This window comes from Cylas formicarius, unplaced genomic scaffold (genome assembly GCF_029955315.1).
Source record: "Cylas formicarius isolate icCylForm1 unplaced genomic scaffold, icCylForm1.1 PGA_scaffold_3__17_contigs__length_32017465, whole genome shotgun sequence".
Taxonomy (NCBI): domain Eukaryota; kingdom Metazoa; phylum Arthropoda; class Insecta; order Coleoptera; family Brentidae; genus Cylas; species Cylas formicarius.
In genome coordinates, this window is record NW_026844326.1 from 3,430,300 (window position 1) to 3,453,330 (window position 23,031).

Genomic DNA, 23,031 nt, shown 5'->3' on the forward strand with positions numbered 1-23,031 from the left:
GGAACTGCCTGGCGCGGTGCGGTGGCCGTACGCGCGTAGGACACTCCGGGTTGGCGGGAGCTGGCTGCCTTGGCTGCGTTGACGGACGCGGCCCTAGGTGGTGGGCGAGTGGGGCAACACCTGGCGTTGGCCGTGTGTTCCCCTCTACAGTTGGCACATCTGCCGGGCGTTGAACGGGACTTTTGGCAGTCCTCGGTCCTGTGACCGGCACCGCATTTGACGCACTTCGGCGGCGCGGTGCATCTGGACTGATTGTGCCCGAACAACTGGCAGTTGTGGCACTGGGTCACCTCGTTTCTTTGTTTCAGCGACTCTACCTTGATCTTTAGGCCCAGGAAATTCTGGACCTTGTAGATGGATTTCTGCTCGCGGGGCAGTATGACCAGCACCATCGCCATCGGGATCTTCTTGTTTCCGGCTAGTTTGGTCATTCGCACGATTTTTGAGGGTTTGTACCCCAAAAAGTGCAGTTCCTCGACCAATTCCTCGGCGGGGATCTTGTCCGGGATTCCTTTCAGTACCACGTGCAGGTTCCTCTCCTCCTTTAACTGGAAGGTGTGGTATGGCACCTTCCTGGAGTCGAACAGCCTCGTGATACCTCGGAAGTCGTCGATGCCCCCGGGAACAATCCGGACGCCTTCCGCCGTGTTGCGGGCCGAGGTGAATTGGAGTTTGTTGGCCTTTATCATCCGGGAAATTTGAACCCAATTTTCATTATCCCTAATGATAATTGGGGGGACGCTGACTTTCTTCGGGGGCATGGGCGCTGTGCCCTTGGCCCCCGCGGAAGCGGCCGGGGCGGACGACGTGGAAGGCATCGGCTCGGGGGTGGTCGGGCGTGCCGGCTGCGATGCCGTGGTCGGGCGTGCCGGCTGTGATGGCGTGGTCGGGCGTGGCGGCTGCGATGCCGCGGTCGGGCGAGACGGCTGCGATGTTGTGGTCGGGTCGCTTACCTTGGCGGGTGGAGGCTGGGTGTTGGCCCGCGCGGCTTCTGCGCGAGCTCTGCCGGCCTTGGAGAGCGAAGGGATCGCCGGCGAATATGGGGTAGGCCCTTTGGCCGCCTTCTTCTTGGGGAGGGCCGGGTAGCCCTCCTTCTCCGTTGAATTGCGCCGCTTTCTTGTCGATTCCACGTCGGAGTATTCCATCTCGGAATCAGATGAGACTGGCGCGCGGGTTTTCGGCTCGGAAATTTTGTCCAGGACCTTATCCAGCGTGGCCTGGATCTTCTTGGTCTGTATCCCTTGTTCGTGGAGGGCGGTCCGCATCTCCGCGATTGTTCGTTGGTGCTCGGCGTTCTGTTGCAGCAATTTGTCTACTTGCGCACGCAGTGCCTTGTTCTCTTCCGATTTCCTCCTACTAAATTCGGTTAGGTCTTCGTATGAAGGCTTCGGCATCGTTGTTGGTTCGTCGTGGCAGCCTTCTTCGGGGTCTCGTTCGGTTTCCCGAGCGTTCATTTCGTAGATAATTTTCCCGCGAAGCGGGAAAAGATGCACTTAAAAGTACAGTTTTGGCGAGGTATTTTAGGTACACTCGCACTGGAAGTACTTAACTGGTCGTTAAGACCGGTATGGCGCTTAACTGGTCGTTAAGCCCGGTATCACACTTAACTGGTCGTTAAGAATTTCTTCGAAAATTGATAATCGTTACGAACGGGTCGCACTAATTATCGCAGGTAAAAATGCCGACTTTCGAGACAACCTTACGGTATGAATTTACGGTCGGAACTGATTTGCCTAGTGGAGAATCCCCGGTATTTAAGGTCGCTGGAGTGGGGGTGGCCTCACTATTAGGCATAGGTCGTATTCGTCCGGGTAGACATGATGTTTTGTTTATGACCTGAATCCACGTTCTGCTGACGTTAAGGCCTTCTTCTTTTCTGTTGAAATTATTCTGATGTTTCTGATTTCAATGGCTTCTCTGAAAAGTCGTGGATAAAAATGTCCTGTCCAGTACCTGAGTGTCTTTAAACATGATGCAATGATTGTTTTTGGTAAGAGTATGCTCCGCCACTGCTGACTTGTCCGTATGTCCCAGTCGGCAATTTCTTTTATGTTTTGTAAGCCTTGTTCCGATGCTCCTCTTTGTGGTGCCTATATATACCGAACCACAGGAGCATGGAATTCGGTATATACCGGGTGTTAATAAGGTATTCCTTGTATCTTTGGCCGGCCTCAAGCTTTGCCGGATTGTGGTGGTTGGCCTAAAGGAGACTCGAACATTGTGTCGTTCTGAATGTTTTCCGATTCTGTCAGTAACGTTCTGAATATATGGAAGTGATACTCCGCCTTTAGGTTCCTCTGTTGTGTCTGTTTTCTTAGGTCTTGTTTTCATGCCCTTTTGGATTTCGGCGGTGGTATATCCATTGTTTTTCAAAGAATCGGTTAAGCGTACTATTTCTTCACGCAGGTACCTGGGTTTGCCAATGCAAATTGCCCTTGACGTTAAGGGTTTTACTAGGTATCGTTCTGTGTGGGTAGGTTTTCTTTAAACTTTATGACCTAAATTACAATCAGGGCGTCTTTCTACCTGTACGTCTAGAAATGCTAACCTTTTGTCCTTTTCAGTCTCCATGGTGAATTTAATTTTCTCGTTAACGGAATTAAGGTACGCCAAGAAACTTTGAAGTTCCCTTTCCCCGTGACTCCATATTACGAATTTGTCATTTACGTAGCGGAACAACACTTGGGCTTCTTTTGAGCTGTGTTGAGGACCTGCTGTATAAAACAGGAAGAATTCAATTATAAAATATTTTACAAATGATAATGCTGAAACGTCTTGTACAGAAATGGTTAAAAATGATCCTGGCCCAGACAATATTTCTATGCTGACGCTACCTGTCACCGACAGTGCTACCAATGTTCCAGACAATGATAATATTACTATACATACGAACGCAGATCTGTAGGTATCACGATAAGAGAAAACCCCGTTAATTACGGTGCAATAATATTATTCGCAAATAAAAAACGCGTTACAATTCAAATATCTCAAAATAATTTCGAAAAAGATATCTTAGAATTCGTCAAAGACGTTTAATATCATCTCTATTTTGAAAAGCCCGAAATATACGAAACTATTACAGAAGTAGTTCGTAAATATTTTAAATGTCCATCTTTAAACTTAAAACCTTGTGCATCAAAACTTATCGACATTACTAATAAAGACGACATATAAGACATAATTAAAAGCGACCGCGAAGCAAAGCACAGATGTATCGAAGAAATAGAACAAAAATTAAAGGTTAATATTATTGGCCCTATCTAAAAAACCCAATACAAACATATCAACACTTGCCAAATCCGCCAACAAAGTAAGTATGAGCGGCACCCAGTAAAGCGTGAGCAGACCTTTCGAAATGATTCACATGGACGTTTTTACTGTTGAAAAATCAAAATTTCTAACTCATTGACAGCTTTTCAAAATACGCGCAAGCCTATCCTATCCAATCCGCAGAATCTGTTGAAGTTGCTGATTGTTTATTAAAATTCTTTTCGCATCACTCAGTCTCTAAACAGGTAATTGTGGATAAAGGTCGTGAATTTAGAAAGTTGTTAATAACGAAATTGCTTAACTTGCATAAGATAAAACTCTTTTTTATATTCCATCATCCTGATTGAAATGGTATAGTTGAAAGGTTACATTCAACATTACTAGAACATTTTCGTCTCTTAAATACTCAAGGATTCTTATTATCACCTGCACACTTACGAATGATATATACCATTTGATCATATAATCATTCGATACATTCAGTAACAAAACTTAAACCAATTGACATAATTAATGGGCATATCTCCGACGATAGTCCCTTCGATATTAGTGTCGATCAAATATTGGTTAAAGGAAACAAAAAAAAATGTATTCAAATTTAAACAAAAAAAAAAACAAACTAAAGAAATTCTAATTGAAAACTTGAGAAAATTCTGAACTATTTTAATCACAACAAATCGTGTATGTAAAAAAACTCATAAGACAGAAAACCGCAAACGAATTCCAAAAACCTTCTTCTTTTAAAGCTAGGGTCTGCAAAAATTCAAGATTCGGCTTTTCATTTAACATGTTATTACGATTTAATCAAATAATTGTAGAAGTAGATAAGTTAAATATTAAGTCGACTATTTTAGCGAAGATAGAATCATTTTTGTAATAAAAGAAAAACTAGAAACAAAACTAAAAGAACTAGTTCCCGATATTCAAAACTCTGAAGAAGTTTGATTAACGGCCTGGGCTCAATATTTAAGTCAATTAGTTATAATTTAGAGGCGTTTGACGGCGAACCATAATTAAAATCCGTGAGCATAAAAAAAAATTGGTAAACAGCAGAGCTCGGCAAAACTCGGTTTCTATTAATTTCATAACAATTTAATACAATTTGCAAAATAGTCACTAACGAAAAAATCTTGGAAATTAAAATGAATAAAATAATAATTTTTATTAAAAGTATGTCTTTATAATAGATTACTTGAATCAATTAATAAGCTGTTATGAAATAATTAATTCACTGTTACAGGACAATGAAAATTGAATCTCTTTTGCGAGGTTAAATACAGTAAATCCTAGTATAATAAAAGCGAGAGTAGAAAAGTACTTAAATAAAAAACAGTTTCGATTAAACGTAACTCCGGAAAATATTTTTAAATTTCAAAATTTAATCGATATTGAATGTTACGTTAACAATTAGAAAATAACATATATATATATATATATATATATATATATATATATATATATATATATATATATATATATATATATATATATATAAGGGCCCGATTGCTCCAATCGATATTTTTGATCATTTTCATCTGTATTCAATTAATGACAGTCAGTTTAAAGCGATAATTCCGCCAAATAAATTCTTGCTAAAAAATAAATTCCACAATAATTTATCTGCGGAGAAGTCTGCCTACAGGAAATCGCTAGAAATAATCCCTGCGACCTACAGCTACTTGAGGCCGGTAACAAGGCCGTATGCTAACAATCTCACTGTAAGCCAAAATTCCAACGTATGGAAGGTTCCAATCAGTTGATTGAAATCTTCCTTCGGAAAAAATTAAAATGGTCTGCAATTATAAAAAAGAGACGTTCATCCAGGCTGGTACATGTTTCATGTACCAACTGTAAGGTTTCTTCTAGCCAAGGGGTATTTGTAAGCGAAAAATCAATCAGCACTAGCCAGTGGATATTTTTATCCAAATTTGGTGATGATATTAACCAATTGCCAGTTCAACCAGATGGACTAGCTACAAAAACTGCAGAAATAACATGAAATCTCGGTTATAAGTCCTTTCGTCGAGTCTCCAAATTGAAGGACTTTATCGATTTATGGGATAATTATTATCGCCGGCTGCTACGCTTGCTATAAGAAGTTCCTCAATGTAAGGAATATCAAAGAAGGCAAAAGAATACCAAAACCAGTTGTCGAGCTAGCCAATGTTCAATTTCCACGCCAACCCTTGAAGCTGAATCTGAGGAGGAAGGAATTATGTTACGAGCCTTCCATATATATAAGTCACATAAAGTTGTTGTTTCGCTTATTTGTTAGTCAGTTGCGGTAAACTATCAATTTTTCTAGTTTGGAAAAATAAAGTTTTTAAAAAGCGACTTTCCGTTTCCTGTTAGAAAAGTTATGTCTACATCAAAAATTTTATGAAATAGACAACATTATACGAGCTACTTAACAGAAATTAAAATATATTTTTTAAAATGTTTATATTTTTTTAGTTAGTTATTGACCGCTATATCTTTATTTGCTTTCAAATTGTCAATATAGACCGCTAAAGTTTGCGATTCTAAAATTAAACGAACCCCAAATATAAAAAAGGCTTTCATTCAAAATATCTCAGAAACGATAATGAATTTTAAAAATGCCTATATATACAGAGTGTTCCGTTTAAAATAAGAAAGTTGTTAGTTGTCAACGAAAAAACAAACACCTCATAAAATTAAAAATACAATATTTTACAAGTATAAGTGCATAAAATTAAAAAATATAACTAGATTTTGAGTTTTATTTTTTTAATATGAGATTTTTTTGAATGTTAATTTTATTTTATCAATTGTAAATAAATGTACTTTTTTTAACCTAAACTTTTTAAGCTTTTAATTAATTTGTCATTAAAAATTATATACACCGTTGGCTAAAATTCGTATCATCATACCAAAACGAAAAACGTAGAGATATTAAAATCTTAAGAAAAATCATGTTAAATATCATTTATTTTCTTTTGGCACAGTAATCAAACGCTAGTTTTGCTAATCGCGCGGTTTTTTAAACTTAAACATCCTCCCCTCCGGGGGCCTACACAGGACATTGCAAGCTTAGGAGGCATCTTTGCTTGCTAGACATTGGAGACGACCCGGAGTGTAGGTGGTGCATGGAAGGGGAGGAGACCCCGTATCATCTGCTCACCGAGTGCCTTGCCTTGACATGGGCAAGATTGGGAGTCTTCGGAACGGCCCTGATCGATCCGGACTCTGTGCACGGTATTGGGCTAAAGGAGTTGCTGACCTTCTATAGGAGGGACTGCATTCTGGACGCCCTCTAGAGCGGCCTGGGGGCACAACGGGCCCATCTGGTGACCTAAGTGCTTGGACGCCAGCGAGGGCGCCCCCCTTTAATACCAATACCAATACCTCCCTCCGTTGAAGCGTAGTCTTCAACCTAGTCTAGAGGCAAAGGTACGAGCTTTGTAATAGGTCGCACGAAGACTCCATCTTTCGTTTTAATTTCCGCTACTCTGACCTTATTATCAGAACCAGGCATTACTTTTAGTATTCTTGCTAAGGACCAGTAAAGCGGGGGTTTGTTGTCCTCTTTTACCAAGACTAACATATTAGGTTGACGATTCTTGAGGGGTTTAATCCATTTGGGTTTATGTTGAAGTCTGTTAAGGTATTTGACAGAAAATCTTTTCCAGAATAAATGTCTAATCTTGGAACATTGTTGGCAAAAAGAAATTCTATTGAAATTTGAAAAACGAGAAAAGATGTCTGTAAACTTTGGAAATGCGTCACTATGCGCTGACACGTGTCTTTGTTCCGACAAAGCGTCTAGCTTTAACATTCGCGGGACAGTTTCTATTTCGAAATCTGGATCTGTTAAACAAGTAGGACCGTGCCACCACTGCGAATTCGATAATAATGAGTATGCGTCAGCTCCTCTGGACACCAGGTCCGCTGGATTATTTTTGGAATCTACGTACTGCCAATATGATACGGGAAATAAATCCTGGATTTCGGAGATTCTGTTTGCAACAAATATTGTGCACTGAGATGGCGAATCGTTCAGCCAGGAGAGTACGATCCGGGAGTCCGTCCAAAGAAACACATCCAAACCTTTGTAAGGTAGTATCGACTTGACTCTATTGGCAAGTTTGGCTAATAATAGCGCACCACACAGTTCTAACCGGGGCAAAGAGATAGTCTTTAAAGGTGCTACTCGGGACTCGGAACAAATAATGTTCGAAGGGACAGTTTGGTTGTGGTAGATCGTACGTAAATACAGTACTGCGCCGTAGGCAGCAAGAGAGGCGTCTGAAAATCCATGAATTTCTACCTTCTTGTATTCCGGTGAATTATGAAACCATCTAGGAATTTTCAATTTTGGAATTTGGTTAAGATTTTGTGAAAATGATTCCCAAGCAATTTTTAAATCAGGGGTTAGCTCATCGTCCCAATTTAATCTTTTCAACCAAATTTTCTGCATAAGTATTTCTGCGGTGATAACTATTGGGCTAATGAAACCGAGAGGATCAAACATTTGAACCAACTGGGATAACACTTGCCTTTTTGTTATTGGTAATAATTTCAAAGATGAAGGACCAGTGATATTGAAGTTATGTTCGAGAGGGTTCCATGACAATCCAAGCACTTTACTTGTCGCATCCTTTATGATAATGGTTTGCATTTGATTTGCGGTTTGATCTTGAAGATCGTGATAATTGTAATGCCATTTATGCAAACTAAACCCTGCTGATTGCAGTAATTGTATGAGCTCAGAGCGGAGATGGATCAGTTCAGATTTGGAATTACAGCCAGACAAAATATCATCTACGTAGCACTGATACAGAATGGTCTCAGATACAAGTGGGAAAATGTGTGAGTTGTCTTTAGCTAGCTTGACTAAGCATTTGGTAGCTAAGTAGGATGCGGGTTTGATACCGTAAGTAACAGTTTCCAGTTCGATACATTTTAAATCATCATTGGGGTTATCTCGCCATAAAATATTTTGAAAATGAACTTGAGAGGGGTTGATTTTCGCTTGTCGATACATTTCCTTAATATCGCACGTAAATACGTATCGAAACATTCGAAATCAGGTGGGACAGTAGGGCTTTTCAACATGATATCATTTAGAGAGAGGTTAGAAGATGTTTTCATCGAGGCATGAAATACGACTCTGAGATTAGTTGTCTCATTTCCTTCTTTTATGACACAATGATGAGCAAAAAATATTTTTGTGGTGAATTACCATCGGACAATTGGTTGAGCGGTACATATTGGCCTCTTAGAAATCGTTTTTCCAAAGATAGGTAACGCTGTTTAGCAAATTTGAGCTGGGAGGGGGCATTTTCGTTACGAAAGGGTAAATTATTGCCGCGACTAGCGGTGCTACCTCACTATTGGTTCGACTTGATTGCGTCGTGGTGGTTGGCGCTTCCTCGCTATTGGTGGAAACAATAGGCTGTGCAATCACGCTGTTAGTGTGGTTTAGTACCACTTTCCAAACTGCAGGGAGGGTTGAGGCATCATCTCTGTTGTTTATGTTATCATGTTTTTGAATTTCAATCGCTTCCCTTATTGTTCTCTGTTTGAATTTTGTAATGTTTGCGATCTCCTTGCTTTCTCCAAAATTCATTCTGTGACCCGTCTGCAGGTGGTGCCGGTAGATTGCCGATGTCATTTGTCTGTTGCTTAGAGCCAGTTTGTGTTCTTCGATTCTGGCTGATATTTTTCTGTTAGTTTGTCCTATGTAATATTTTGGACAGTCTCTACACGGGATTAGATAGACTCCTTGACTTTCTAGGTGAGAAGGGTCCTTTGGATTTCCTATTAGTTGACCCACTGTTTTGTGTGGTTTGTATGTTGTTCTGATGTGATGTCGTTTCAGAATCCTTCCTATTTGATCAGTTACTCCTTTTACATATGGCAAAGTAGTTGAAGGTACGTCTTCCCTTTCCTGTTCTTTAGTTGAGTCTCGCCGTGTCCTTGTGTTCGTCCTCTTGGCATTTCGTATAGTAGACTCCGTATAGTTATTGTCTCGGAGTGTTCGTGTGATTTTTTCCATTTCTTGCTTGTTATGGATTTCGTCTGTGAGTCTCACCGATTTGCAGATCAGAGTATTGGCAACGGCCTGGATTTGACTAGGGTGATGGTGCGATTGTGCATTCAGGTACCTGTCGGTGTGAGTAGGTTTGCGATATACTTGATGTTGCAGTTTTCTCCCGTCTGATCGTGTCAAAAGGACGTCCAGAAATGGTAGTTGTTTGTCCTTCTCCTTTTCTATGGTGAACTCGATTCTATCGTGTAAAGAATTCAAGTAAGTTAGAAAATGATCTAGCTTAGCCTCCTTGTGGGACCATATGATAAAAATGTCGTCGACGTATCGGATCCAGAGCTTCGGCTTGAGTTGACTTTCTCGGATCGCTTGAGCTTCGAAATAGGCCATGAACAGGTGTCCTATCGGAATTGTTAATGTTGCCCTGTTGATTGGAAACGCAGGAATATCTCCTGTTATGCTGGGCAGCACCAAGCATGAAAGTGTTCTCCGAAAGTTGTTTGTTTTGGAATTAATTTCAACAGAGACCACGCAATTTACGGGATAATCTAATTGGTTGATTCCAAAAATCGAAATGTCAACTTCAGTTTTGGGTAGATTTAAAATGTCACAGCAACGTTGTGAAATTAAATTAGATTGACTGCCGTTGTCAAGCAAAACTCGGCAATCGTGTGGAGTTCCATATCTGTCAGAAATTGTCACGACTGCAGTGAAAAGTAAAACCTGATTATTGATTGATGTGTTGACAGTTAGTGTAACAGAAGTGCTGCAATTAGTAGAAGTAGCACTGTCGCTATCGTTGGCTGTAGTTGTGGTAACAGTGTTTGGTTTGGAATCCTTGTTTGGGAAATGCAAAAGCGTGCGATGAATTTTATCACATTTTCTACAACCTGTAGACTTACGATCCTTTGTAGAGTGTGTTGTACTTAAACAGTTTATGCAAAGGCGTAAACGTTTCGCTGCGTTTAACCTCTCATTTGAAATAAGTTTTGTAAATTCAGAACAGTAATGAATTGTGTGGTCTTTTTCACATAAAGCACAGTTTCTTGTTGACACATATACCAAAAATTTTGAAGATTTGGTAAATAGTTGTTTGTAAAATTGTTGTTGTTTTAAATCGTTTGATTCTATTGATTCTAGAATTCTGCATCGTTCCTTTAAAAAGCTAGTTAAACACGTAATTCATTTGTACTGTTTTGAAGTATATGTCAAACTTGGAGGAAATCAAATAATTTAATAAATCATCCCATTGATCGGTGTGGCGGGTAAGAACATTTAAAGCGCGTAGGTTTTTTTGCATTCCATCTAAAAGTTGTCTCAAGCCCTGGTGAGATTCTTTTGTGATAGTAGGCAAGTTAAAAATTGTTTTAATGTAATTGGTGACTAATAAATGTTTATTTTCAAAACGTTCTTCAAGCATTTTCCATGCGACCTTAATAATTCGCATCCGAAACTTGCAAACATTTTACTGTATCAGCGGCGGTACCTTTCAGTGAAAGCCGCAAATAATTAAATTTTTGCACATCCGCAAGTACGCTGCTTTTGAAATGAAGTTTTTAACCTCTGAAATAATTTTAAAGGAAGTGTTTTCGAAACTTTCTGGTTCGGGAGCGTGTAAATTGTCGTAATTGGTGTCACAATTTTCATCGGCAGATTCAATCTGCAGTTGTACGTCATTAAAATTATCAAATAATTTTTCAGCTCTGTTCAAACGTGTTTGTAACTCATCTAAATTTGTTTCAGCGCTTTTAATAGAGTTAAAATGGTTTACAAATCGCGTAAGAGAGCTTTTAATTGCTTTTCATCTGTTTCAGCCATTTTTTCAAATGCAATGCGGTGCTCAAACGATCTAAAATATAACTAACTAAAACTAACAGGTGTAATTGCGATAAAGACATTCAAAGAAAACGAAATGTTGAAAATAAAATGCAAAGCAGTTGCCAAATAAAGGCGTTAAATTCCTAGGAAGCGTGAAAATGGAACGCACTTACATCGCAGGGTGTATTCAAACCTGGTGCAGTGGTTTCTGGCTCAAGCCGTTGAAGATGATGTCCAAATCGCCTAACATAAAACTTCGTAATTGCCGGGTCGGCGGTGAGTCGCTGAAACGTGAGCAGCGCCGTGAAGTCTGGACGGAACAAGGAGAAAGGCGACTCGGTATAGCGGCAAAATCGCTTTTGCAGGAGCGCAGTAATCCACAGGTTTTTCACTTTTAACACTTGGTGATTCAAAATCCTGTTCGGAGGAACCAAAATGTTGTGTGGTATCGAAGGACCAGTAAAAGTTTTGAGAATTTCACGTTTTTAGTGGATTTATTGCGAAAAACAATAAATTAGTTCAATCGTAGCTCTACGTATCGTTGTTATTATTGCACTGGCGGGAGCTTAGCTGCCCGTTATCCTGTTCGGTTTCGTTCGGGCAAGTTCGGTCGATACAGTTGTCGGTCTGGGCGCTTGGCGCGTGATTTTAAATATGAATTTAGTCACATTTGCACTAACAAAAACAAAACACTTTTGAAAACATCAAACTCCTCAATAGTTATTTTATTTTGCAGTACTGATGAATTATCATTCAGTTCAGTTAAATTGGTTAAGAAACAAAAATAAATGAAACTAGGAAAAAGTATAGCAAAATTAAAACATAATTCAGGATTTCTTTTTAAAAGATATATATTTTTTGAACATTTCTGCAAGAATAACAATATCTAGTGGTTTCGGGGTAATGAAAGAGCTTTTTAAAAAATTCGTGGTTATGGAAAGTAGAAAGTATGTCAGGACAATGTCACAAAGCTCTGAAATCATATCTAATTTCATAATTGCAACTGGGAAGCTCAGTGAAAAAGTTTAGGAAGTTATTTGTCGAAGTCTCGTGTTCTTTTAGGCTGGTTGATATTTTTTATTTTATCTTGTGCCGATTGTAGATGTAGATGTGTAGATGTAGATGTTTCGATGTTGTATTTTTTTAGAATTTTTTAAATTGGATCGATGATATTTTGAATATATAATGCAGTAGCAAACGGGAGGTCATTTACGGAGTTATTTTGGTGAAGTGTATTTTTTAATTAATATTTTAATTTAATTTACTTAATCTTTATAACAAATTGTGTGAGAAAAGAACTGAAGTGATATGTTTTAATTCCTGGCTAAGAGATTTGGGTTGAGACAGAGATATTGCGGTTTTCTATAGACCGAATGGTCCAAATTTAAATGTGGTTTTCGATGAATAAGAATGTCTATAAAGGGAATAGTGTTTTTATTTTCTTATTCGATTGTGAAATTGTGTTTGTGTGTGTGGATTTCAGATACCAAGAACGTCATTTATATATCTCTTCGACAGTTTCGGTTCTAGATGGAACTTGTCAGTGGCTAGTTTTTCAAAATGTTCTACAAAATATTAGCAAAGTCAGACGACAGTGGGGTATCCATAGCAGTTCCTGATATTTGTTCGTAAATTTGTCCGTTGCATGTGAAGTATGTTCTAAACATTTTTCGATTAAAAGGACAATCTGTAAGGAGGGTTTCAGATTTTAAGTTAGTAATAATGCTTAGTGTTCCTTTAGCTCTTGAACGAGATGAATCATTTTATCTTATTAAAGAAAAAAGTTATGCCCCTCCCCACCAAATGCAGATTTTTCAAAAACACCCTGTATCTTGAAAACAATTTGCCGAACCAAAGTCCCCTAATATGGCGATCGCTTTTTCTCTATTTCCCTTTCCCTGAAGCCTCCCAAAATCAACGAATATTGGTACAAAATTTATCTACGTCCATGGGCGACACTGACATTGCCGCAATTTCCCATTTTATTACTCTACACGATTCTGAAATAGCCTATAACAACATTCACTCCCCGAGCATAATCCTATCCTTCCATTGTATAGGTATTTCACATAGCCAAACCGTTGACCAAGCAGTGTGCCACCCTGTCACATTTCGAAGATCGACTTAAGACCGCAGAATGGTTCGCCAACACACTGAGAAAGGAGAAGAAGTTCTCTCCTAGAATTGGCAATGCTCTTGTTGCTACTACCCTCGACTTGTTGTTGGGGATGTTTCTGGTAAACTTTTGTTTGCAGCATCGAAACACCATATTGGAAGTGTTCGAAAACGTTGGCAAGGTAATTGAGTTTTATTTGCTTTATTTGGTTATACATCTTTATGAGTATGGTTACTTTTCAAAATTACTTTCATATTACTGTGAAAGCTCTCCTTGTGGACAGCTCTAATAAGCGGACATCTCCCGTAACTAAATGTGACTAAAAATCTCCCATAGGCGGACGCAAAATTCTTAAAAGTTTCCTAATAGTTATTAGAATGTACATTTAGTTCAATAATTCCACTTTTATATTAGGTGATTCCCCTTTATTTTGCTTGAAGCTTGACTTTGGTGTTTATATTTTATAATGGAAGAAGAAGATTTTGAATGGAATAATATTTGCAATGAGAATAATGATTTTTATGCTGATATATTATCTGGTGATGAAAATGATACAGATGAGAGCGATGATTCAGATAGTAATCAATACTAAAAGAAAGGTTTTACCTATTGTAAGTGATTCTGAGAACAGCGATTCCGATGGTACAGCGTTTGAAAGCGAAAACAATACAACTACACACTGGTCCGAAAACGATAGTGATGTCAATATAAATCCATTTTTGGGAAATGATAAGATAAGAATTTGTGGTACAATTAGAGAAAATTGTGGGTTACCTCAAGATATAAAAAAAATAAATTAAAAAGAGGCCATCAATTTTTCAGTAGAAAAAAAAAATTTTAATTCATGTATGGAAAGACAAGAGATATGTCAGAATGATCTCAACGGGTACATCAGGCTCGGCTTATAGAAACCGGTAAAATAAATCGTAAAACTTCTGAAGTTATTAAAAAACCAGAAAGAATTATGCATTACAATAAGTATATGAACGGTGTCAATTTGGCAGATGTTATAATCCTATTATAAGAAAAAGTCTCAAATAGACAAAAAAGGCTTTTATGTTTATGTTGAACTGCGCATTATTTAATTCATTTGTGATATACAAGAAATTGAACCCGGCAAAGAAAATAAACACCCTGTGTTTATGCCAACAATTTTATAAATTGGTACATTGATTTATCCTATTCTTGTCTTGAAGTTAGTTCGCTCCGCTTATACAGGGTGATTCAATAGAACTAATTTAAATGTTCGTGAAAAAATCAAATTCAAGAGCCTGATTATTATAGTTATATTAATAATTGTTTAAAACAAAGGCTCTCTTTATTCATTACCTATAATTCTCCATTTTTCGCAATCGCAAAAGACGTTCTATGTAATTTAAGCCGCAGTTTCTGTGTGATTTACTTTCGATTTCCGCCACTCCAAAAAGAAAAGGCCAATTTAAAAATTGTCATATTTGTCGGCATTATTGACCAAAACCTGACTTTAAGCGGACGTAACGAATACTTAAATGACAAAACTTAACGATTCAAGTTGACGTAAGAAAGTCGTCATTTAAATGCAGTCCTTCGTTTGAGACATTAGTAGGTCCAATTCACTTCCTGCTAACGGCATATTTGGTGAACAGTTAGTGACGTCATTTTGTCGACCCTCCGCTGCCTGGGGTAGCTTGAAGGCAGTAAATATTTAGAATAATTAGCAAAAACATCTAAATTATAAGACTCACAATCGATACAATCACCAGTTTTCAAAATTTTCTCAAAATATATATATAACACTATAGGAATGTAACATTTTTTTCGCAGTAGTTACGGTTTTGTCCCAACGATACCAAACAATGTTTGTGCTTTTCTACAATAAATTTATTAATTTATATTCTGCAAAAAAAGAAAACAAACCCAATACAGTAACAGGGGGCTCGGCGACATAGTGGAAACGTCCATACACCTTTATGAAGTCATCAGCAGGGGTTACGTCGATATGCATTCGTGACACTAGTGGATGGTTGACGTCATCATCTTTGCAGATACGTACCACAGATACCAAAATATCTATATGTTTTCGTGACACTCCTTCGGGCGGTAATCTTTAATATCCCTGTCAAAACATCAGAGGGCTGTTATAAAATAATAATAATTTAACGTCATTGAATTAAACTTTAAAAAGTGTTGGCACGAGAGGTATAGATTTTGTTAAAGGTTAAGGTTAAGGTTAAAAAACCGTAGGAAACGTTTATTTTGATTATCTGTTTTAAAATTCTCTCTAGCATGCTGGTACTTAAGAGAGAGAGAATACAACATATTTGGTTAATAAAATTAGATCCCGTCTATCGAACTTGCGTTTAAATACAAAAAAAATAATTGATCTCTTCATTCCTAGGTATGTCGTAACGTCAGCTGTGTGTAAGGGATAAGACGTTCTACGCTCGTGACGTCATCATCTTTGAAGGAATCGGCTTTTTTCTCGTAACATCTCCACAGTAAGGGGGGGAGAGGTTTGCTGCAAGAGGATCGGTAAGTTTAGCTGTTTGAAAAGAATAAAATGTCGTGAAAACATTTAAAACGTGTAAAACGACCAAACGGAGGCAGATGCGTACTTTGGACAACAACATTTTCCGATCCTGGAAAATAACGATCCCAGGGATATTCAGGTAAATTCGAAAATTTTTCCCCATTTTAAGTACGTAACCATCGTCCGATTCGCCGTATACGGTTTTTTTCCTGTTTCCTGTTCCATGTAGCCAATTAAACCCTGCGTACGATAAGTATTGCGACATTGCCCATCCGTATTGGTTATTGAGATTGTGAATGTGCAGTTCACCTGGCATACCTTTATACTCAGTTTACTTCCGTACATACTTCGCCATTTAAAGTAAATTAAACTTTTGTACCAACATTTTCCGTCACCACAAAGACAACTTTTGTCAGATATACCAATCTACAAAGATCGTTCCCCGACAAGTATGGACAATCGCATGTCACACTCAAAGTTTACATCGCGTAATAGAGGGAGCCCCGTTGCGAAGTCGGCTCCGCACATTTTTAACTCTAGCCTGTTTCTCACTGCACAGGCTTTCATTTTTAGAAGCTGGAAATCGTGAAAAACATTTAAAAAATCAGATTGAAGGATATGCATACTTATTTAAAAATACACGAACATTCTAAATTCTAATTGTTCGCTTGATTTAGAGTTTTTTTTTTCATTGTATAGCATGCGAAATTTTGAGTAGTTTTTGAGAAAACTGAGCTTTTCCACTTTCTTGTGGAAAAACAGGTCTTTGGAAAAATGTGCTTTTTACAGTCGAAAACTAAAATTGGGAATTTTTGTTATGGATCCTGTAATGTTTCGTTATAATTATAACGAAGGAAGTGAGGTTCTTGGTCGCATGGTTGAAGACATTTACTAATAAAATAAACAAATAAATACTACTCTAAGTAAATGGGAGGCGATTGTTAAACTGACAAGTAACAGTATGTGCCGAAGGTGCTTTCGCACTGATAATAAACAACAAGGTTCGAACCGAAACACACACAAGTCTGCGGTATTAACCACTCCGAGTGGAACGTCGACAACATTGCAGCGCAACCGCTTCTCTTGCGTTCCTATTACCCACTGTTCGCCTCAGCCCACCTTAACTTCGCCGTCGTCTCAGCACTTCCCCTCGCATCCTATTGGCCGTCCCTTCGTGACTCGCACTGGTTTATATTTACCGCCACTCGCGCACTTTCGAGAACTTAAATGGCAACAAAATAAATAGCCATTCGCATACGGTATGCTACACCCTTTTAAATTAAACATGCAATTTGGTTTAAAACTAATCTTAGCATACTGGGTACCAAGGCAGGCTCCAGTACCGTCTTCGACCACCACAAATGAATTTGGCCCTTTCTTGATTTTCTCCTGATGACAATTTGTGAGTTCTTACTAACACCTCGTCACCCACTGAGATTTTCATCACCTTTCTTGACTGAAGGTGATGTTGTTGTCGTTTCTCCGCCTTTGTTAATAGGTTTTTATAAGCTAATTGGATAATCAGATCCCGTGGAGGCAACAATGATTTAGGGAACTCTACTGCTTTCAAGACTGGGTCAGTTGTATTACTAAAATGTAGGTATTCTGGTGGAAAATTGATATCTAAATGGATCGCCCGGTTTAGCCATTTTTGCACCAAGGGCAAAATAGTGGTGGTGGTGTGTTTACTATAACATACCGATCGTAACAGACGTCCTATCTCTCGATTCACCCGTTCAGTTGGATTACCCTGTGGGTAGTAAACTGACGTATGATATACTTTAACATTTTCCGCTTTTAAAGTTGAAATCCATTTCTTATTTGCAAATTGCGTTCCGTTATCGGATAACACAATTTTGGGACGTCCTATCTTCGAAACATAGTGTTTTATTAAGTATATTAAACAAGCGGCAGTAGTAGTAGCTTTAGAGCATGTAAGGTAACATATTTACTGAAACAATCCACGGGTACTATTAATTGGGTGACCCCTGAAGGAGGCAATGGACCCATTAAGTCCAAACATAGTAATTCATTGTCCTTATTAGGTACAATGCAAATGCAATTCCTACTTCAAAAACGAATGTTTTTGAAGTAGGATTTTTTTTTATTCAAATGACGACATTTGACATTGACATTTCCTGGCAGAGGACAGATTTTTGCGACTGGGCGTTGCAAGGTCCCGTGGTTTTAAGGGAGACAACACGGATTACACCATCCTTGCCTGGATGTAGGTCGGTGACTCGAACTAACAACCACTGGAGAGGAGGACGTTGTCCATTCTTAACGAGAACCAAGTCCCCCCTTGAAATAGGTGGTGAAGGCTTGGACCATTTATGGCGTTCTTAGAAAGTGTTAATATACTCAAGAGACCAACGTCTCCAAAACTCACTTTGCAGTTTTTGAATGTATTGCCACCTGCTTAGGCGGTTTAGGGAAACTTGGTCCAAAGAGGGATCTGGAATTGGGCTACACAACGGTTCTAGAACTAAAAAATGGCCGGGAGTTAAAGATTGCAAGTCATTAGGATTTGAACTGATGCTGCATATAGGGCGTGAGTTTAAAACTGTTTCAACCTGATTGAGGAGAGTTGAAAACTCTTCGAACGTCCAAAATTGTTGCAGCATGTGGTAGTGCATTGTTTTAGATCCTGGGTGCAAATTATTTCGATGATGAGGGAGGTAAGTCTATGTGATTTTGGAAGAAGTAATGGATGTTTTGTGTCAAAAGGTAGCTGAGAATTGTGGAGACTCCCTCCAACTCTAAGTAATTCGAAAGAATCCACAAAGGAGCTAGTTTTCTAAAAGGTTTAGGTAGCAGCTCGTTTTGGGAAACCTTAGAGTAAATTGTAGAAAATACGTCAATCTGAACGCATTATACCATGGTGGCAAAAGAAGTTTCGATTTCGATAGGCGTCACACTCGGACTTCGAATTGTGTAAGCAAGGACATAAGCAAAAGTGCGCTTGATTTTTGTTAGAGATGAAAAACGGCCCAACAAGACAACAACAATTGCCCTCTCTTCTGTCGAAACATTTAACAAGTGTCTCGGTATCAAACTCAAGGTTTGGCTGCTTCGGCCAATTAGCTGGAGACTCCAACAAGAAAATGGGACCCGACCACCAGATAGCAGTCTCTAAGAGTTGGACGGGTCTTAAACCGCGGCTGGCGCAATCGGCATAATTTTGTAACGAATGTACATGGTGTCAAGATTCGCGAGATACAATGTCTTGTATATAGCTGACTCGATTGGAAACAAAAGTCTTCTATTTGTGTGGCGAAGAAGACACCCAAACCAGCGTGACCTGGGAATCCGTCCAGGACAAACCTAAGCGATAGTTTTCACACACTATATTCAACAAGTTCGGAGTAGCACCTCAAATCATGCACTTAGACGAGGCGTTTGTATCAGGTAGAGAGTTGCTCACACTGCCATCCAACTCGTAGATAATGTCACATTCTTGGCAAATTTAATAAGTAAAATGTTGCAAAATTTTTTGTTTAAAGTGACTGTGGCTTGATCTGCCGTCGAAACGTCATTCACACATCAGTGTGGATCGACTGCTCTTATTTTCAAAATTGGAAAGATTGACTGTGCTTTGGGCAGTTAGGTGAAGAAGTTCTTGTAGACTCACGTCAGCTGAGATTTCAGTTACTGTAACTAATGACGGTAAGAGAGCAGCTTTGGATTGCTTCAATTTATATAAACTTGAAAAGCAGTTCGCAGAAGACAGATTTAGATCTAAGTTATAGGGCAAGAGCTTGATGAAGAGTTAGTGAAGAAGTCTCACATTTAATCGTTTTTGTATCACGATTCACATGTCCTGCTAGCTGCCAGTTCCGCTACCCGCCTCTTTTTTGTTTTAACCGAAGCTTAATTGAAGGGTTTTGATTGGTCTTTCACAGGAGTAGGTATACCAGCTACTAGTTTCTCTTGTTTATCTCCTGCAGTATCAAAGCTTTCTCATGTTCTAGAAGGTTTTGGCGGCTTCGTCTGTTGCTCATGTTGAGGCAAATCGACCGGCTAGTTGTCATGAGTTGTTCACGGAACTGATTGGGGCATTCTTCTTGTGAAAAAAAGAGAACAAATTTTCTCGAATACGGCTGAAACTTTTTCCCATTTTTCGCTCTTACACCACAGTTCAACTGGATAATCATTTTTGATAGAATTGACTTTCTCTGCAAAAAACTTGCAATAAAACGAATTGCAGTCAGAGGCAGACAAACTTCACCTCATACGAATCTTAAATAATAAAGGAACACAAAAAAAAGAAAAATCTACAAAATTATATTACATGTTTAAAGTTCGGGAGCTGAAAAATTTGGATAACTGTAGGATAGCAAGTGAGATAGAGGCAATCATAAGCAAATATTTAAAGAAGATATTTTGGATATGTCTTTCATTGTTCCTGGTTAGCAAAACACGTACTTTGTAATTCAATTTCCACAAGTAACAAAAAACAAAGTGAAATATTAACCAGAGGAGGCATTTTCAAAACGATAAAGTTATTGCGAGTTATTGGATTATTTCCAGACAACGGCGGTGAAACTGATTTACGTTGACAATATCCACTTCGATTTTGAACTAGTTAAAATTTGTTTTTTTTTGCATTTATTTGTTATTATTGTGTTTCAGTGATATTGGGCACACCTAATAAGGAGGTTGGGTACTGTACTTTTGATCTAATTGAAACTTCGCAATTAGTTGGAGTTAGTATGTCAGATTTTGAAATCTATTCATTTATATATAATATAAAATGAACTATATATTTTTTAATATTATTCCAGATGTAATTCAAAGATTTTTTTGACAAATTATCATAGACTATTGCTTTGGTTCATTTTATTGATGTATGTTAATTTCAAGAATAATGCGTTTTCACGGCATTTAATTTACAAACAGCTAGACTTAACGATCTTGTTGTAGCCACCCCTGGTGATGATGTAACAATGTACAATTATTGTAGAAAAGCAGGTTCACACAGGTATATATATATATATATATATATATATATATATATATATATATATATATATATATATATATATATATATATATATATATATATATATATATATATATATATATATATATATATATATATATATATATATATATATATATATATATCAAAGCACAATGTTTACTTTTTGGAAGGGAGAATACGCCAACATTCACTTTGTTTATGAATTGTGTAATGGAAAAGGACGAGCAGCAGTTGTTGAAATGTTTTTACACTTTACACAATTTCGGTTTGTATCTGTACCACATCTTAACTGTACAAGCTTTAAATCCTGCCGACTACGCTTCAAGACTTGAATTTACTCGTTGGATATTGAGAAATTAAAGGATTTGTCGGATAATATTATTTAGTGATGACGCCTCATTTACCCAAAACGGTATCAATAACACCAGTAATTCATATTGTTGGAAACTTGAAAATCCACGACAAACTCGGGAATCCTGTTTTCAAGATAGATTTTCAGTGAATATTTGGTGTGACCGCCTCATTGGTCCGTTTATAATTGAAGAACGTCTCACGACCATTCGTTGAGGGGCGGGGGGCCTAACGCACAATACAAGTACTGGGGCTCAGCTAGTTTATTAGGCACTAACCCGTATCAAATAAATTTGTGACTCAAACGCCAATTATGGCCATATACAAAGTTTTACAAAATATCTGTTTTGTTTCTCCAAAAATTTCTAATGGACGGTCTAATGGAGTAAAAAAAAATGGTGTAAAAAAACTTAAGATTTAGCTTGAATTCTCCAAAATATATACCGTGTTTACAACCTTTTATGGTTTTGACTTCAGAATATGTTTAAGACCCGCCTGGTGTAAAGTGGAAAGGACCATTCTTTTCAGCCAGGGCCGTATTTAAGATATTAGCCGGCAAGAACTGTGCCGTGCGGATTGTTGTATTTTAATAGTAGGATTTAAAAGTAAGAATGGATTTTTCACTGCATGGACCAATAATAATCGGGGATCTCGCCGATGAAACCCTACACAATCCGCCAGCTTTCAGCATTTGTATGCACGAAATACCGAAGTACGGTTCTGGAACGTCATTGTAGTATTGTGAATCTTTTATTGTGGACTACAAAGAGAAACCCAAGCGAGGTAGTCCTGAGGTTAGACCTACATAAATATTTACTAAAGTTAAATACCGGTTTATGTCTGTCTACTTCCTTCTCCCTTCTGTAGAATATCTAATTATACATCGACCTAGCATGCGGGAAACCTCACTTTACCACGTGAGTTTCTTGTTCCACTTCGGACGTTTCCGGAATATTACAGCACAGGTTTGGGAGCAATTGGACATTTTCGGAGATTTTACCGCACGTAGTGAATTTTGATCATGTCAGTGAATGTATTTGTGTTGTTTCGCAAAAATGTACCCAAAAACCAACGGTCGTAGAAAAAGTCTGGTATGCAACATGTTTGGTGAACTTTTTAAGTCACTCGTTTAATAAATACTCACTCCGCTCTTGCCAAATAAACACGTGACTCAAATGCCGTTTACCGCACGTTTTGCATAATATGCTAGTTTTTACTCCCTTCTTAAAAAAAACATAATTATACACCGATCTTCGGACATTTCCGGGATATTACCGTACGGGTTTGTGAGTAATATACCATTGAAACATATTGATCGTGGAATCGAAAACATAAAAAAAAATCAACTTTTGGGAAAGTAGTAACTTCCAAACCTAGAACTCTTTGAAATTACTAACCAAAACTTTTTGAAATCACTTACTACCCTGTATCAACGATGATTAAAAATCAATATTTATTGCAGTCCTTCCTCGGTAACCTGAAGCACCTGCTGGTATACCTCATGGGATCGCCCATCGGCCTGAAGCTGAACCACGCATTCAACAACTCGCTGGGCATGTTCTTTTTTTATCACATCAACCTGTGGCGAATTTTCCTACAAGCGACTCGGCCTCTGCTAAACGAGTATTTCCTGTTTTTGGTGTTGCCGGCCGTTCTGGGAGTGTCCTTCCAATTCGCCATGCTGATAGACATTGTTTCGATGATGACGTTCCACGTTTACTGTATCTACGTTTACGCCGCCAGGTTAGCGTTGCGGAAATAAGCGTGCTCGCTCAACACCTCCTACATCAGAAAGAGGATAAAAAAATGTTTTAATTACTCTATATTATTTTAATTTTTTATTATTAATATTATTTTATATTTCAAAATTTTGTTTGAATCGCGAAGGACATATTTTTCCACCTATTTTTCATATCAAAATTATTTTATAGAGATTAATTAATTACGTTACGAACCAGGAGTATTGTTTCGGT

The 23,031-nt window shown here is 38.2% G+C and overlaps 2 protein-coding genes across 2 annotated transcripts in view; both read left to right on the forward strand.

Annotated features, from left to right (window-relative positions):
* The window catches only part of LOC132698999 (mucin-2-like), a 475,159-nt gene that overhangs the window by 265,349 nt on the left and 186,779 nt on the right, over window positions 1-23,031 (forward strand). The gene's annotated exons all lie outside the window — the stretch shown is intronic.
* LOC132699998 (phosphatidylinositol N-acetylglucosaminyltransferase subunit Q) overlaps window positions 15,604-23,031 on the forward strand; it is a 29,501-nt gene continuing 22,073 nt past the window's right edge. The window contains exons 1-2 of the mRNA XM_060667035.1: window positions 15,604-15,725; window positions 22,521-22,801. Of these exons, the coding sequence (XP_060523018.1) occupies window positions 22,560-22,801 (242 nt within the window). The 5' untranslated portion in view covers window positions 15,604-15,725; window positions 22,521-22,559. The remainder of the gene's footprint in view (window positions 15,726-22,520; window positions 22,802-23,031) is intronic.